We start from the raw sequence: 16,613 nt of genomic DNA, 5'->3' as shown, positions 1-16,613 counted from the left end.
TTTTTGAAAAATAATCATCCCTGTAATCTGAATTTATATCAGTATACGCCACTATCTGTAGAAATTTTCAATCCTTTTCACTGGCTGCATAGTATCCCACTCTATGGATGTGCCACAGTGTCTGTATCTCTGCCCTCCATCGGTGGACACTTAGGTTGTTTCCTATTTTTCAGCAGTACATCATCGTAATAAATGGTAGTCTGTACATATTTTGTATATTCTAGAAACAAAATAATTTACATGCTGTATGGGTAAGCAATTATAATAGGAAATACAATTGTTTTACACTTTATTCTCATTCAACCTTATGAAGGATGCTGACAAAAATAATGTTTCCTGCTCACTTTAGTATTTCCTTCTGTGGAAGCTTCATGCATGTATTCCTGTAGTTGGATGAATGTGACCATTTTGAATGTCCAATATAGTGTTTAATCTGTGTCGTGGATTTAGGTGGTGGATCTTGATCGTGGGTTAGTATTGAATGCAGAAGGAAGGTACCTCCAAGATTCACATGGCAATCCTCTTCGGGTTAAACTAGGAGGAGACGGTCGAACCATTGTGGGTAAGTGAGAATGGTTCTTATGGAACAAAAGTGTCCTGACTTCGCCCTGATTTTTAATGGGTGCCCTTGGTCTAGTTACTTTTGACCACGTGCTTTTCCTTGGATATAACTGTCAGCAGTATTTCCAATGGAATCCACCCTCTTAGGAAAGGTGGCACTCAACTTTGTTCTGGAAATTGGCATCCTTGAGCAGGAGTCAGCCAACTCCGACCCACTGGCCAAACCCTGCCTGCTGCCTGTTTTTGTATGGCCTGTGAGCTCAGAAGAGTTTTCACATGTTTAAATGATTGCAAAAATAATCAGAGAATGATAATCTTTGTGACATGTGGAAATGACATGAAATTCACACTTCCGTGTTCACGCACAGGGGCTCGTGGGACATAGGAACACTCGCCTGTGCACTGCCTGTGGCCTTTGTCCCCTGCAGGGCAGAGCTGAGCGGCCACAACAGGCAGCATCTGGCTGTAAAACTCCAAGTGCTTCCTCGAGAAAGCATTTGCCACCCCGGGCCCCAAGGAGCACTTTTCCTCCTCGGGTGTAGGGATGAGAGGGGAAAGAGTCACTCTCCTTACTAAAGACTAAGCGTTGTATCGGGTGATGGGGCAAGGGGATACATGTTATTCATTTAGACGAAGTAGCACAGAGCAGTGGGCAAGCTGGTGAGCCCAGGGATGTCTGGGTAGCAGCAGGTATGTCTGCCTCAGCGAATAGCCTTTCAAATGCCCTTTCTTTGCCTTTTTCCTGATTAAAATACAAGAATAACAAGCTTTCAGGAGACATTTCCACTTGCTTTTTACTTCCTCTGATTGTGTCCCCTCGTTGCACAGACTGTATTTGATCTTGTTTCAGATCTGGGAGGGACCCCCGTGGTGAGCCCTGACGGGCTCCCCCTCTTCGGGCAGGGGCGACATGGCAAACCCCTGGCCAGTGCCCAGGATAAGCCCATTTTGAGTCTTGGAGGGAAACCTCTGGTGGGCTTGGAGGTCATCAAAACAACCACCCGTGCCACCACCACCACCACCACCACCACCACCACCACCGAGAGACCCACCACTACCCCTCGGCCCACCACGGCAACCCTGCGGCCCAGGACCACCACCCGCCGCACCACTACCACCACCACCCGCCGCACCACCACCACCCGCCCAACCACCACCACCCTGCGCCCAACCACCACCATCCGAACCACCACCCCGACAACCACCACCACCCCCGAGCCCACCACAGCCGTCCCCACCTGTCCCCCCGGGACCCTGGAGCGGCATGACGAAGACGGCAACCTGGTCATGGGCTCCAGTGGGGCCCCGGAGTGCATCCCTGAGGAAGGTAACTGTCTTCATCTAACGGTGGCCCACGTCACTGCCTCGCTGCCTGTCAGCGGGGGGTCTCACAAGCTGCAGGGAGGGGGGGCAGGGGGACAGAAACTAGGGGTGTTTCTAATCCTACAAGGTTTGTTCAACAGCACTGTGCCACAGCCAGGGTTGTCAGAGTTAGCAAATAAAGATATTGCACAGGACATGCTTACAATATAAATTACGTGTCATTTACCTAAAATGGTAAGTGGGCATGCTATGTTTTATCTGGCAGCCCTTTCCACAGCCCAAGCCAAAAAATTAGCTAAAACATGGAACATTATTAGTTTGGACTAGCATTTCCGAAGTGTGTCCCTGGGTATCAGTAGGTTAGTATTTGTTAGGTAGAAAGATGGATGGATGGATGGATGGATGGATGGATGGATGGAGAGATAGAGATATGTAAGCTATATGTCTATGGCTCTCTGAGTAGCTATGTGATTTAAACAAGGTTAAATGACTGTCTTCCTGTTGGGCCATTCGGGCTATTTTTCAGTCTCATGGTGAGTTTCCGGGGAAAGTTGTTCCCCAGCACATTGGGCAGGGGGACACTTTTTGATCAGCAGGAGGGGCTTCCACTGGGGGAGGGGACTGCACCAGCTCCCGGCTCTGGGACACCCACTCGGGCCGTGCTCTGCCCGTGCGGGTCTTCCTCCTGACAGCGGAGCTGGGACCCTCAGGGTCAGGGTGCGTGGAGCTGAGACGCGTCATCTCTGCGGCTGCATCAGGTGTGGAGGAGGCGAAGTCCTTTTCTCCCGCAGGGAGAGGTGGATTGCGTGTCGGCTGCAAAGCTTATGTCTTTTTAAGCTACTGCAGCGTGAGGACCTTCCTTTCAGCCATCATTCGCAGACCTGGGATTCTCTCACAGCACCGCTGACCGTGCCAGGCTCCAGCCAGTGTCGACTTGAATGCCGTCCCCGAGGGGGGCATTGTGTTTGAAGTCCGTCTTTGCACGAACAAGTTCCAAATAACCCTGTCCATTTGCCCAGTGCATGCGAGCTAGACTCACCTTCGGGTTTCTGGTACCAGCACCTTCCGTACGTTCCTTGACCTCGTCTGCATGCATTAGCATCTTATCTTTAAAAACTGAGCTATAATTAGAATGTTTACTTAACAATTAGCTGTAAGCAGAAGAGTGACTACTTTGGATTTCGCTTTCATTGCCATTATCAATATTTTGAATTTTCTTTTGTTGCTTTTATAGGCTTTATTGCTGTTCCTTCATTTATTTTGTATTTTTGGCCTCTTATTTGGCATGAAAGTGGATATTTTTCTTGGCATGTTATTTCTCCTTTTCTTTGCAAATCCTCATATATACACAGGGTGGGCAAAAGTAGGTTTTCAATTGTGAATACACAAAACACAGTTTATCCTTATATTATTAACTTTTGTATTATTTATTTGTGTTACAATTGTAGTCGTACTTTTGCCCACCCCTGTACATATATTCTTTTCTGCATCCATGTCCCTTCTTCTGATTCCCTGATATTCAAGTGTCAATAATGACTTGCCTCTAGGCAGCATTTTCAAAATAAGTACAAATAAATACAAAGTTCTGGGGAAAAAATTAAATGTAAGGGAAAAAGTGCATCATCTTTAGATAAGATTACAATGTATTACAATTCATTACTTAAAAAAAACAGTTGACCCTTAACACGGGTTTGAAAGGACAGGTCCACTTATATATGCAGATTTGTTTTTCAATAAAAACTATAAATGTATTTTCCTTATGATTTTCTGAACATTTTTTCTCTAGCTTACTTTATCATAAGAACACAGTATGCAACAGATATAACATACAAAATATGTGTTAACCGACCATTTGTGTAATTGATAAGGCTCCCATCAGCAGTAGGCTCTCAGTAGTTACGTTTTGGGGGAGTCAAAATATACTCAGATTTTGACTGCATGGGTGGTCGGTGCCCCACCCCCTGCATTGTTCAAGCATCAACTGCAATTTGAAAATCAGTCAAAATTACTCTAGGAAATCCTGTGCATTGTCTACAACATGCAATCGTTTTCCCTTTCTTGGCTGGACACCTTGCGTTGGCCTGGATGTGCCAACACACCCTGCGCGCTGTGCTGACTCAGCGGAGACGCTTCCAGAAAGGGGCTCTGATGGCAGCAGAGCCATGTCCTAGGTCTCCCCGACCGAACTGCAGGACCACCCACCCCGGCTCCTCCGCTTCCTCTGCTCCGAGTCTGTGTGTTCTCACACCCTCTCTCTTGTTGTACTGAGCATACATGAAGCAGGGGAGTCCCTCGGGGGTGAGGACGACGGAGCCCCAACGCGCTAGGGCGTCTGCATGCACGACTCCGGGGACCAGGTTCATTGACGCAGATCCTTTTAATTGAGGAACTACAGGGGTATATATAGCATGAGGGGACCAATCAGAGGGAGACACGTTGCTATAGGTGACCAATCAGAGGGAGACACGTTGCTATAGGTGACCAATCAGAGGGAGACACATTGCTATAGGCGACCAATGGCTGAAAGGCTGGGGTACTGTGCACGTGGCTCTAGGAGTTAGTTCAGGCGGGCATTGCTACTTCCTGGTGTGCCGAGGAAGCATGTCATGGTGGAGTGTGCTCACACCATTGCATCAGCCACAGCGCTGAGACATACTTCCCGAGCTCTACTACACATACAGTGCGCACTTCCAAGGCCTGGGGTCCATGTGGGCACAATTAGTATTTACCAAGCACTTCGTTTATTGTTGTGATAATTACGATTTAGAACCAGCATTAGTGATCAGGGAATGCATATCTGCTTATCCAAGCCCCACCCCCCGACCCTCATCTGGTGGACAGTTGTCATACGCCATTGGCAAAGTCCTCAAGTTTTGTTTCTAGGCCTCCAACTTTAAAATCTTCTTCTCAGTCTCAGGTCGTGGCTCCTCTGGTTAAAGCATGCCCCCTTTTCCTTGGAAACACGCGTTCAAGTGACGTTCTGGAATAACCTGTATCGTGCAGCCATCCCAGCAATGCAAGTGTTTATGTCCTTTTGCGTTTGTCACGGATGCAGTCCTTGCTTGTGTCTTCCTGTGGGCATGGATGCAGATTACACGCTTGTTTCCAGCGTATTGCTGCTTCCACTTCTCTGTTCCTTTCTCTCCACATGCACACACACACATCCTTTTTACTTGCTCTGACTGCAGTAGAGAGAGTGCTTTCCTCCCGGTACCTGATCCTTCCTCTTCGGTATCTAAACACCACCTTGAGCGAGAGGCAGTCCCCATTTCTACCTGCGGAGTAAAAGCCTTGTGCTTCAGGTTCCCTCTCTGCAGCGGGTCTGATGAGGTCATGTGTTTGGAAATGGGAGGCGCCAGCTCAGCATCTTTGACCATTTGTGGGGCCTGTTTCAGTAACACAGTCATGTTGGAATGCCCCCCCTGGCCACGCTCGCTCCCAAGACAGAAAAGACGAAGAGGATGATAAAAAAGTCACTGGAGCTGGACCAACCGTACACTTTGCAAATGTCCTTGGTTTCAAATGACCGTCATTCACCTCCTCTCTGAACTATTAAGAATTGTTTTTATAGTTTTCAAAAATATCTCTGGAGCTAAGGCCTCATTTTTAGAGATATTTTGCACTCGTTTTTTTTAATGGCCATTTGAATAAGTCACTCAAGAGAATAAACCAGGGGTCCTCAAACTACGGCCTGCGGGCCACATGCGGCCCGCTGAAAACATTTATCCGGCCCGCCGGGTGTTTTTGCCGCCGCTGTGTGCATAGGAATTTGTTCATAGTTTTTTTTTAAACTATAGTCCGCCCCTCCAACGGTCTGAGGGACCGTGAACTGGCCCCCTGTTTAAAAAGTTTGAAGACCCCTAGAATAAACCATCCACCAGGGTTGGTGGCTGGCAGTTACTTGTACATGAAGAAGTGGAAGCTTTTGACATTGGAGCAGGGTTGACTCATACAACATCCACTTTTACGTAGTTCCAAGTGGTTGAAAGGCATCAGGAGGGGCAAATTCTATGGTCAGCTTAAAAATATAAATACACTGATTCCACCTTGGAAGTAACTTTTACTTGGAATCAAGATGGTGCTATTTTGGAAAAATCTGCCTGCCTTTGTTTGTTTGTTTTTTAAAGAAGGAGCACTGCATTACTCAGTATGATGATTACTTTTGCCAGAAGACGGAACTTGCTCACCTGAATAGGGGACCCTTTCTTGCGGGTACCAGGCGCCATTTCTGTGCCCTGCTGCTGGGCTGGGGTACTTCAGCGCCTCCAGGAATTGTACTTCACCCTGGGCATCCACGAAGGAAACCCTACACTTTCCCTTCCCTTGTTCAGTCTGAGATTCAAAAATTATATGACTTATTCATTTGTGACTTGGCCAAAAATAACAGTGAAAAGAAATGGGTCTGAACCGATAATGAGGAAAAACAAGACTCTGTTCTTAACAGTTCAATGGACGAGGGAAAGAAAGAGGCGTTTCTGGAAACAATGGCAGGATGACCTCCAACGCTAGGTGCCCTGAACTTGAAAACTGCTCGACTTGACCCAGCCCAGGAGTAATTCCTCTTGGATCCAGGCGTATTGACATTGGAATGACCGAAGGGAAATCATGTCTAATGGTTTTTCGTGAAACGACCATTGTGAGCCCTGAGGGTGGATCATTCACTTCTCTCTCGCGGACACCCATGGGCCCCATCAGAGCATGCCCGGCGTTAGCGCCGAGAGGGTGAAGTGGGTGCTGGGCGTCCCCCAGGCCCCGGTGGCTTCGGGCTTTGCCCTGTGTTCCTCAGAAGGGCCGGTGGCCAAGGTCCTCCGCTGGCGGGGTTTGTTTTGGCGCCGTTGCACTCATGATGTTATCCAAACCAGCCTCAAAGGAGGCCAGTGGGCTGAATACTGGGGAATGATCAATGAGTGTCTCACAATGAAAAGTTCAAATTGGTGCCTGTAATTTTTTAGGGGAGGGGTTTATACACCTTCCACTTCACCTGCTCCTTTATTAAGCTGTGGAATGGTGATTCTAGTAGCGCAGCTTCAGGTTTACAAGCGACTTCATGGCTTAGTTGAACATTTAAAAAGTGGAGACAGTTTATGAAGGATAAAGTACACAGTCTTTGGAGCCAGAGGGTTTGAAGTTCGAGTGCAGTGTTAGCTCTGCCTTCACCAGCTGTGGGGCCCCAGGCACATGTAAGTCCTTGATGTCCGTAGCTGCCAAGCGGGTATGAGTCCTTGCATGTATCTTCCGAGCAAGTGCAGGAGGCCCTGACTCTGAGGACTTATGCCTATGAACCGGCCACAGGGGGAGAACCATTGTGCCCTGGACATGGTCCTGAGCCGCCTGGGAAGAAAGCCGGAGCCCCGGTGACCTTCTCTCCCTTCCTCTTCCCTAGATGATTTCTCAGGATTGGAGACAGACACGGCCACACCCACGGAAGAGGCCTACGTTGTCTATGATGCAGGTACTAACTGGTTTTAAGCACATTATTTGGATAATTTCTTTCCTGGTGGGAGGACCTTATTTTAATCCCTAAGTGGATGTTCTGAATTGCAGTTTCCTTCCGAACCCTGGGGCGGGGGCCAGGCTTAGGGAAGGTGGTTGCACCCCACACTTCTAATTTACCCCCAGTGCATATCTGATTCAAAGGAAGAGTGTGCGTGATTGAAAATACAGCTTCCAAACAAGTTCCCTCTGCTCCCCACCTCTCCCTTCCAGCCTCTCCTTCCTCCAGAAGTTCTCAGCTGCCCCGTCTGAGCCTCCCCCTCCTCCGCTCTTCGTAAAACTGACCAAGATCTCAGCTTCCTCTCTGGGCTCTTCACATTCTTCCCTGTTCTCTCTTTTTCTAATTCCATGGCAAATGCAATGCTACGGATGTGCTGATTTTTTAAATCATAGAATCTTTTCAAGTAAGGGTAAGCGTATAAGATTAAGAGTACAAAACACCTTGGGTAGCATCTGGAACTGTTTCTCAATGAATGGTCACAGTGGTGTTGTTATACTTACGACCCTGTGACTCGTTGGAGAAATTCATGTCGGCATCCTGTCCCCACCCAGGTGGCGGCCTTTGACACTCAGAGGTCCTCACTTTTGCCCTTCACCTTGCCTGCTATTAGCCATCGCTCCAATGGTCTGAAATCACAAATGTGGGAGCAGTGTCTCCTTTGCTGCAGTCATAATACAGTTTGATGCAGTGGTTGAATCTTGCAAACAAAAATGAACTTAAAAGAAAACATCAATGTCAGAAAGCAGAGGAAGGTTTCTTAGCACCTTTGCAAACACTGTGCAGCTTCCCTTTACCTTTGAGCAGCTGAAAAGGGAGCAGTTTTATTTTCTTTTTTAAATATTAAAAGATTATTTCTCTTAGTGAAATTAATCCCACCTCCTTCTCAGAAAAAAAGCCAAAGATGATAAATAGCAAACAATCAAGTTTATTTTCTGATGGGAATCTGTTATACTCTAGAAGGGGAACTGATTTAGGTAGAGACTGGCCTTGGACAAGGACCAGGACCGTGCTAAACTGGATGAATTCTAAGACTCTCTCAGCTTTGATTTAAAAACTTCATTTTTTTCTGGTCAGATGTGGTTCTTTTTTCCCATCCTCTCTTTTCTCTGCAGCTGCTTTTCTGAGGGGACTGAAATGGGGAAAATACTGTTTTATTAGAAATAAATTATGTTTGGGCATGGCATTTATCGTGGGGTGTGTGCGCGCACGCTTTAATCTAGAGTGTGGTCTTAGAAAGTCTCTTTTGGCTGCAAACAGCGCTCCTTTGCAGGGAGTGCCCAGTTACAGAACCTTCATCCTGTTTCAGATTATGAACTTGAGACCTCCAGGCCACAGGCCTCCACCAGGCCCCCCACCACGGCTGCCACGCCCGCCGTCATCCCAGCAGAAGGCACCATTAGCTCCTTCCCCGAGGAAGAGTTCGACCTGGCTGGGAAGAAGCGATTTGTTGGTAAATAGACCTTTCTTAACCAGAGGAACGGGGTTTTAGCTTGGGCCCTTTGAGGACGCACATAGCCGGTCCCCTGGCCTGGCCAAGGAGGTCCATGTGGAGCAGAAACTTTCCCAGAGTGAAGTTTCCACTTGGGGCGACCAGCGAGTCACTCCTGTTGCGACCACAGGGACTCTCTGCAGACAGCAGGAGAGGGGCGCATGCAGGGTACTTGGAATTGGACAGAGTAGAGATGGGCTGATCTGTGCGGCCTGAGAGTAAGGGACACGTAGGGAGTATCAGGTCGGGAACATGAGTATTTTTGTCGCGGCCAGTGTCTGAGACGGGACTTCCTCGGGGCTCGCAGAGATGAGCACTGACCGACTGATGGTAGCCCAGAGCCAGGGCTTTCCTCTGAGTCACTGCCTCTCTCTCTCATTAGCCTCGAGGCCTTGGGACCCATGAATTTATCCTCCTCCTTTTTGGCAGCTACGGAGACAGTTTTGAGAGGAAACTGTTTTGCTAAACTGTGTTCCACTCCCTTTGGGAGTCTTCTTTTCCCATGTCCTTAATGAACTTCACTAACGAGGCACTTAGATTAATATCTTAGTAGAAAAAAATAATATATGACTAAGTAGACTGGCAACAGCTTAAACTAATATCACACTCTTTTGTTTCCAAAACAAATGCTCTGCTATAAGCAGAGAACAGCTCTTGCCAGCCAAGATGTAGTTCTGAGTGTCTCAACGACATGCACTTGAAGAGTGAGAGTAATTAATGTGAGGCGGCATTCCTGCGGGAGGTGCCAATGCTGGCCCGTGGCATGCAGCAGCCGGCTGAATTCACCAGATCCGACTCTCTAGTTGCATGCCGGACTCGGAACTCCTGCCAGCGCTGTTATCAGCTGTCCCAGAGAACTCCGCTGAAGACGGAGAGGCTGCCGTTGTCTGGCTGTTTCTGTGTGTCCGTAATCTATACAGCATAGATTGCTCTCCAAAACTTCCAGATTAGATCCATGGACAAGCCCTGAAGGCCCAATTTTATACAAACTATTGGAAATAGAGGAGCTAAAAACTGCCTTTGGTCGGAATGGCCACTGAGAATGAGCACCCGCACCAAAAGATGCAATGGAACACTTAGAAAGTACTAGAGCCCTGGCCCGTTTGGCTCAGTGGATAGAGGATTGGCCCTTGGACTAAAGGGTGCTGGGTTTGATGCTGGTCAAGGGTCCATACCTCTGATGCAGGCTTGATCCCTGGCCCTGGTCGGGTACATGCGAGAGGCAACCAATCGATGTGGCTCTCTCACGTAGATGCCTCTCTCTGTCTCTCCCCCTCCCTCCCACTCTCTTTAAAAATCAATGGGAAAATGTACTCAGATGGGGATGAACAAAAGAAGAAGTGCTAGAATGAGAGCACTCTGGAGCCTTATGTGTATAACGCCCGGCCCTGTGTCCCTGGCGTTTCCAACTTCTCACAGAGCACGCATCTCAAACAGCTGTGGGCTGGAGGGAGAGCCTCCTGTTGGGGCCCTTCTTTCCCGGGCCCCCCTCAGTGTCAACAGACTCAGCAGGGCATGGGACATCAGTCCAAGTCCTGCTTTATTCCTGGTGCCCTTGTGCCCACTGAGGTTAGTGTAGAAAAACCTCGAACCTGTTCATAAATGTGGGTAGCTATTATTGTGCTGAGCAGAGTGTTGTAGAAGGCTGTTCAGGCCTGGCCTTTGCAGACATTCCAGATGGGGATGGGGGTCACGGAAGCCCTAGAGAAGGCCTCCCAGGACTGATGCCAGAAGCTGTATATCTTGAACAGTGTATATTCCTTTCTGGTCCCATGACTGTCTAGGGCAGCCGTGGGCAAACTACGGCCCGCGGGCCGGATCCGGCCCGTTTGAAATGAATAAAACTAAAAAAAAAAAAAAGACCGTACCCTTTTATGTAATGATGTTTACTTTGAATTTATATTAGTTCACACAAACACTCTATCCATGCTTTTGTTCCGGCCCTCCAGTCCAGCTTAAGAACCCATTGTGGCCCTCGAGTCAAAAAGTTTGCCCACCCCTGGTCTAGGGAATGAATTTTGTTCTGGGCCTGATTCACACTTTTCCAAATGTTTGGGCATAGGAATGGTAAAATGCTGCAGATCTAACTTATGTTAAATGAATTGCAGTTGGGGATCTTTCATAGTCATCAATGTTCATGGGGCAATAGCATCTTTTGAAACCACGAGATTAACAGGTATAAATGGGTGGGTCCATTAAGGAGAGCTAGGGATGTGCTTCTGGGTTTGCTATGAGGGCCGATGACCTTGGAACCTCTGTCTAGCATGGAGAGACTGAACAATTGGTCTGCTCCATGGAGCAGAACTTATGTTTCTGCCTCCAGAGAAAGCCTGCAGCAACCCGACTGGGTGTCTGTTCTTTTACAGCTCCTTATGTGACGTATCTAAGTAAAGACCCATCCGCCCCTTGCTCTCTGACCGATGCTCTGGATCACTTCCAAGTGGAGAGCCTGGATGAAATCATCCCGACTGACATGAGGAAGAATGACCTGCCTCCGCAGCACGCGCCCCGCAATATCACCATTGTTGCTATGGAAGGCTGCCACTCATTTGTCATTGTGGACTGGGACAAAGCCACCCCGGGAGATGTGGTAACAGGTGTGTCCAAGGCAGATGTTCAGAGTTCCCATCAACATGTAGGTGGGACATACAGATAAGAACGGATGGACAGATGAGGATGAGTATATGGAAGGATGGATGGATACATGCATGGATGGATTGGATAGATGGATGAGATGGATGTATGGATACATGAGTGGATTGGATGAATGGATGAGTAGGTGCATGGGTGGACTGAATGGATAAATGCAGATGTCTTCTTTCAAAAGGATGAAATATACGCAGGTAGGGAAGTCCTGTGGGGCAGTATGAAGAGCACTAGATGGAAGTCAGAAGTCCAGAATCCTAGTCCAAGATAGATTTGCATGACCTTGAGCTACCTACTTCATCTCCCTGGACATTTGTTTCCTCTTATGCAAAATATTGTTACATCTTTTGAATTCTGTAATCCTGCAAAATGGCCAGGGAGTCCATGTAGCCACTTGTAAGATTAGATCCTACAGTGTGATGGATGATGAAGAGCTCCTACTGTGTGCGACCTTGTGACTCTGCCTCTTCCACTTTCCATGCCTGCTGGGTGCTCCCAGATCAGTCTTAGTGCTTCTGAGTTGCTCATGTGGGAATTGGATGCGATGGAAAAAGGCCCAGGCATCTTGAGCCTCCTAGATACTTGGCCTGTGAGATGATCATGAGTTCATCTGACTCTGCCAAGGATATATTTGAGGAGAAATATATTGAAATAAGTTTTTACTGAAAATAATTGATATTTTCTTTGAAGAGACCCTTCCTTTGTGAGTGATTTCTTCTGAGCCTGCAAGTTGTGTAAGAGGAAGGGATATGTATGTGTGTGTGTCTTGGGCTAGATGGGTGATGGTGGTATAGTTTGACATTATCTGTCACTATTATGCTAATGTAGTTCATCAAAGTCATAGTACTTTTGCTTTATGTCCCTAATATTATCTCTTAAAATGAGAAAAAAAAGTATTCAAGAACATCCAAAAAGGAACTTTTCTTATGGAGTCTGCAAGTAGCGCAAAAGCCAGGATAAGGGACACAGGAAAGAACGGCCCCGGTATTGTGCCAGGTGAGGTTGCAGGGCCCAGAGGAGCCATGATGGTGCAGGATCAAGGAGTTTGAGCCTTAGGTGTAACTAACAGTGCTGGTTACTCCAGTGTGCATGCTGCGTGGGCTGCTGCAGCCAGTATCTATGAAGTCCAACATGCATCTAATAGGAAGCGATAAATCAATGGAAGAAGGAAAGCTTGCAGTCAAAACATCCAGAAAATTCTTTTCTTCATTGAATATGGTTTTATGAAGGGCAATTTTGAAAATCAAGCAAGCAAGCATACAGAAGAATCATTGAAAACCTTACCTTGTACTGTTTAGCTTTTGATCTCTTGCACAACAGAGGTTACTTAACATAAGTATACCACTGCTCCCTGAGCCCTGGGGCATTTGAGAAACACAGCTGAAGGATGAGAGTTATCAGTTATCCTTCAGTGATTGCCCCATTTGAGGACCCCAGGGAAGCTCTCCGTGTCCACCATGACTAGGTCTCCCTTCACACCCCTGAGAGCACATGGACAGATCCTTCATAGTTCCAGTCACAGCTGTGTTATTCAGTCTGTCTGTCTGCTCTACTGCTCCCTGAGTCCTCAGCACTTAGTATAGTGTCTGAGCAATAGTGGACATGCAATAAATATCTGTTAAATGAATTAATGAATGAACTTGAACAAGATACTTAGCCCTCCTCCAGGGTTACACCTTTTGCGGGGCGTGGTTCCTTCACACTCACTGGGTTCTTCCTTCTTCCCACACGCAGGCTACTTGGTTTACAGCGCATCCTACGAAGACTTCATCAGGAACAAGTGGTCCACCCAGGCTTCGACGGTCACTCATTTGCCCATTGAGAACCTGAAGCCAAACACAAGGTAGGGCATGGCAGTCACTGCAAAACCAAACAATGAGACCTGTGGACACAGTGACAGGTATCCTTGGGCTGCAAAGGAAAAAACCCAGCCAAAATGTTTTTATGATTTCCTTTGCATCCTCTTTAGTTCCCATAGCGTATCCATGGACACTTAGATAGGACAGGTAGTTTCCTTGGAAGAAGTTACTGTGGTTACTGGAATTGTTAGTCTATTGTGTGGACATTTTGTTCCCTGGTTTCCAGAGACTCAACACTGCCTACCACTGGGTAAGCAAAGATATTCTGTACTGAAAAGGAAGTGATCCTTTTGTCATCACCCATGTGGCGGCGTTAGACGGCACACCCTCCACATGTGACATCAACGGAGCAGCCATTGCTAAACGTTTTAATTCACTGGTACTCAAACTCTATGATGTAGAAGTTTATATCATTCCAGGAATTAAAATAGGTTACAACCATGTCTTTCTACACCAGGCAAGTGCTGGCTGGGCAGAGGGCCATCTGGGAGCCAGAGTTTACAGCCTCAATGTGAAAAATGCAAGATGTATTCCCAGGGTACAGAGCAGGGGAGTATGCCTTTCTGCTTCTATATTTTTGAAGGTGATGACCGTCAGGAAAGCTTCCCTGGTGGGTGAACATGGTGAAGCACGAGCACGGATGGCCGAGCAGTAGTGTGCCTGCAAACCAGCTCTCTGGGGAGAAACAGCGCTCCCTGGTGCGTGGTGTTGGCCAGTGCTCCCACCAGGGCCAGTGGTTTTCATGCCTAAAAATCGGTTTAAGATGCCATTAACCAGGAGAAGGAGGGTGGGGCAAGGCCAGGTTGTTCCAGGCAGAAAGTTTGCTCAAAAAGACGGTGCGTTCTAGGTAGGAAAGGAGGCCAATAAGGCAGGAGGGGTGAGAAGGCTGGAGGCTAGACGCTGGTCCCAGAGGGCCTGCGGAGCCCCTGGGGCCTTCTGTCCTACTGTCCACCCACGGTCAGCTGCCTGGTGGACAGACCGGAACAGCAGCTGCTATTGTGGCCTCCCCAGGGTGCCTTCCCGGCCATTCGTTCTGATGGGGAGTGCTGCCCAGGATGCGAGCACTGTGCCTTCTTCCACATGGGTTTCTGAACAGCTGCCAGACTCTCTGGGCCAGGGAAACGCTGTGATGGGAGGATGCTTTTCCCCTGAGTGACCCTAAGGAGGAGGAAGAGAAGTGGGGGACTAGCAAGTCTCTGGGGGTCTCCCTTTAGGAGCCCAGTGCTTCCTACCTCATCGCTGTCCCCAGGCTTCCCAGACGCCACCCTCAGGGTCCCCCAAATCGGAGACACAAGAAGCCATGGATGCAGAGGAGCCAGAGTGTAAACGCAGCTGTGGCTCTTCATCGCCGAGTCTTGGGTTTGACTTCGCATGGGCATATTCACCAGCTCTACCAGCTCACTTTCCGGAGCGCGTATTTTAATCCATAAAGTCCGATGATTTGTCACTGTGGAGTCGATTCAAAAGCAGGGCCAAAGCCTATGTAAGGTGGCAAGGCATGGATCGCACCTGCTACTTGGGCAAGGCAGACACTCTTCAGAGTATAAATGTATATTTCAGCTCATAGCAAAAGCTTCATGTGTTTTTTGAAAATAGGAGCTTCACTTTCTTCATAATTCCAGGTTGCTTTTCAGCGCAGCGTATTTAATTTACGTGGACACAGTAGGTGAAGTTCAAGTGGAAGCATGTCTTTGGAGTTGGGCCACGTGGCTTTGCGGAGGATGGAATGATGATGCGCCGGGATGGTGGGTCTGGAGATGCTGAGGTGTCAGAGGGAGACCTGCTGATGCAACAGAATCACTAGACTAGCTCCCCTTCGGGGACTGGCGTCTCCTCGGTGCACAGCTGAGCACGGAGCTTGGGGAAGGGGCATCAGGCGGCTCCGGTGGTGACTCAAGAAACAGTCAGGAGGAATGTCCCCTGTAGCCTCAGAATGTGCCATCCCTTGGGTGACGTCCTGTAGTTCCCTTGGGCTTTCATTTCCTTTTTCTTAAGGAAAAAAGAAAGTATCTGTAAAGTTTGACCAGAATCACAACAGCCAGACCCACCACTTGGCCAGCTGCAGTTTCGCCTTAGATTCCTCCGCAGCCACCCACGGAAGCACACACCACTGGGAAAGCGTGAACTGCTGAGCAGCGTGACATCTGGAGACGTGTGTTCTCAATTGTGCATCTTTTTCTCAAATGAGACTTAGAAAGGATTCTCCCCTTAAGGAGACGTGAATGACTTTCTTAAAAGGCTTCAAAGAAGACTAATTTTACTGGGTGGCTTCATCAGCTCAGCCATTTTGACCAGCTCTGTTTCATCAGACACAAAATCACGTCCTGTCTGTAACTGTGAGGCCGAGGGCTCCTTGGTGATCACAGACGCTCGGAAGCGTGGAGCCAGGACACAGCCTTTGCTCTCCGCATGTCAGTAATTCACCTTTAAAACCCAGTGCCTTTTCATCAGCACATGTAATCTGTGCGCCTGACGAAGAATTCTGGAATGAAGTGTGACTCCTCTTAGTCAGAGCCACAGGGAAAGGCTCGCCATGAACTCTCCAAAGCGGTGCAGAGCCACACTCGCAGGATGTACCCCTTCCTCGCCTGCAGTAGCCCAGGAGGGCACGGGGGAGGGACACACAGAGCTTCACAGAGACGGAGTGAGGACTAGGTGGTGCTGGGCCCCAGTCTCTCCAGCCACCACTTTCATCCTGTAGCTCCCAAGAGAGCAAAGCAAGATGTCCCGGGACTCCCACCCCCGGGAGCCTAGCAGCCTCCCTCCAGGTGGACGAGCTGATGTGCTTGCTGCCCATTCTCTGTTCCAAGACCAAGGAGAATCCTCGAGAAGTTCTCCAGGCCTGCTCCCCATCCCTTCCTGGACTCGCTCCTCTCTCCTGGAGGCGCAGAAGCTCGAAACTCTTCTAAGGCTTCCGAGCCAACCACAGCGCTTGTCATGCAACCAAAACACGTTGGTTGCCTCTGGACTCCACCTCTGGACCAGTTCTCCCTCTCTGCCCGCGGTCATGGTGGGCCACACAGCCTGCTCTTCCACGCGGAGCCCAGCGGCGCCCTCCAGGGCCCGGCCCTCCAGCTGGGCCCGAGCAGGACAAGAGGAGGTTCCTCCCAGGGCCCAGTTTCACGGCAGAACCACCGGGTGCCCTAAGGGACACACTCTCTCAGTGACACCCCGTCTGCTCCCAGTGGCCACAGGTCTATGCTGTTCATTGTATTATTTTGAAAAGTTATTAGAAAATGAG

The 16,613-nt window shown here is 48.6% G+C and overlaps 1 protein-coding gene across 3 annotated transcripts in view; it reads left to right on the top strand.

Moving 5' to 3' along the window:
• The window catches only part of FNDC1 (fibronectin type III domain containing 1), a 69,088-nt gene that overhangs the window by 45,691 nt on the left and 6,784 nt on the right, over window positions 1–16,613 (top strand). For all 3 annotated transcript variants that reach the window (XM_036317145.1, XM_036317143.1, XM_036317142.1), the window contains 6 exons: window positions 451–562; window positions 1,412–1,888; window positions 7,268–7,336; window positions 8,685–8,828; window positions 11,234–11,464; window positions 13,248–13,356. In XM_036317145.1, the coding sequence (XP_036173038.1) occupies window positions 451–562; window positions 1,412–1,888; window positions 7,268–7,336; window positions 8,685–8,828; window positions 11,234–11,464; window positions 13,248–13,356 (1,142 nt within the window). The remainder of the gene's footprint in view (window positions 1–450; window positions 563–1,411; window positions 1,889–7,267; window positions 7,337–8,684; window positions 8,829–11,233; window positions 11,465–13,247; window positions 13,357–16,613) is intronic.

The sequence above is a fragment of the Myotis myotis genome, unplaced genomic scaffold, assembly GCF_014108235.1.
Source record: "Myotis myotis isolate mMyoMyo1 unplaced genomic scaffold, mMyoMyo1.p scaffold_m19_p_7, whole genome shotgun sequence".
NCBI classification, from domain to species: domain Eukaryota; kingdom Metazoa; phylum Chordata; class Mammalia; order Chiroptera; family Vespertilionidae; genus Myotis; species Myotis myotis.
Note: the sequence above shows the minus strand (reverse complement) of the source record. Positions and strands in the feature narration are given on the sequence as shown.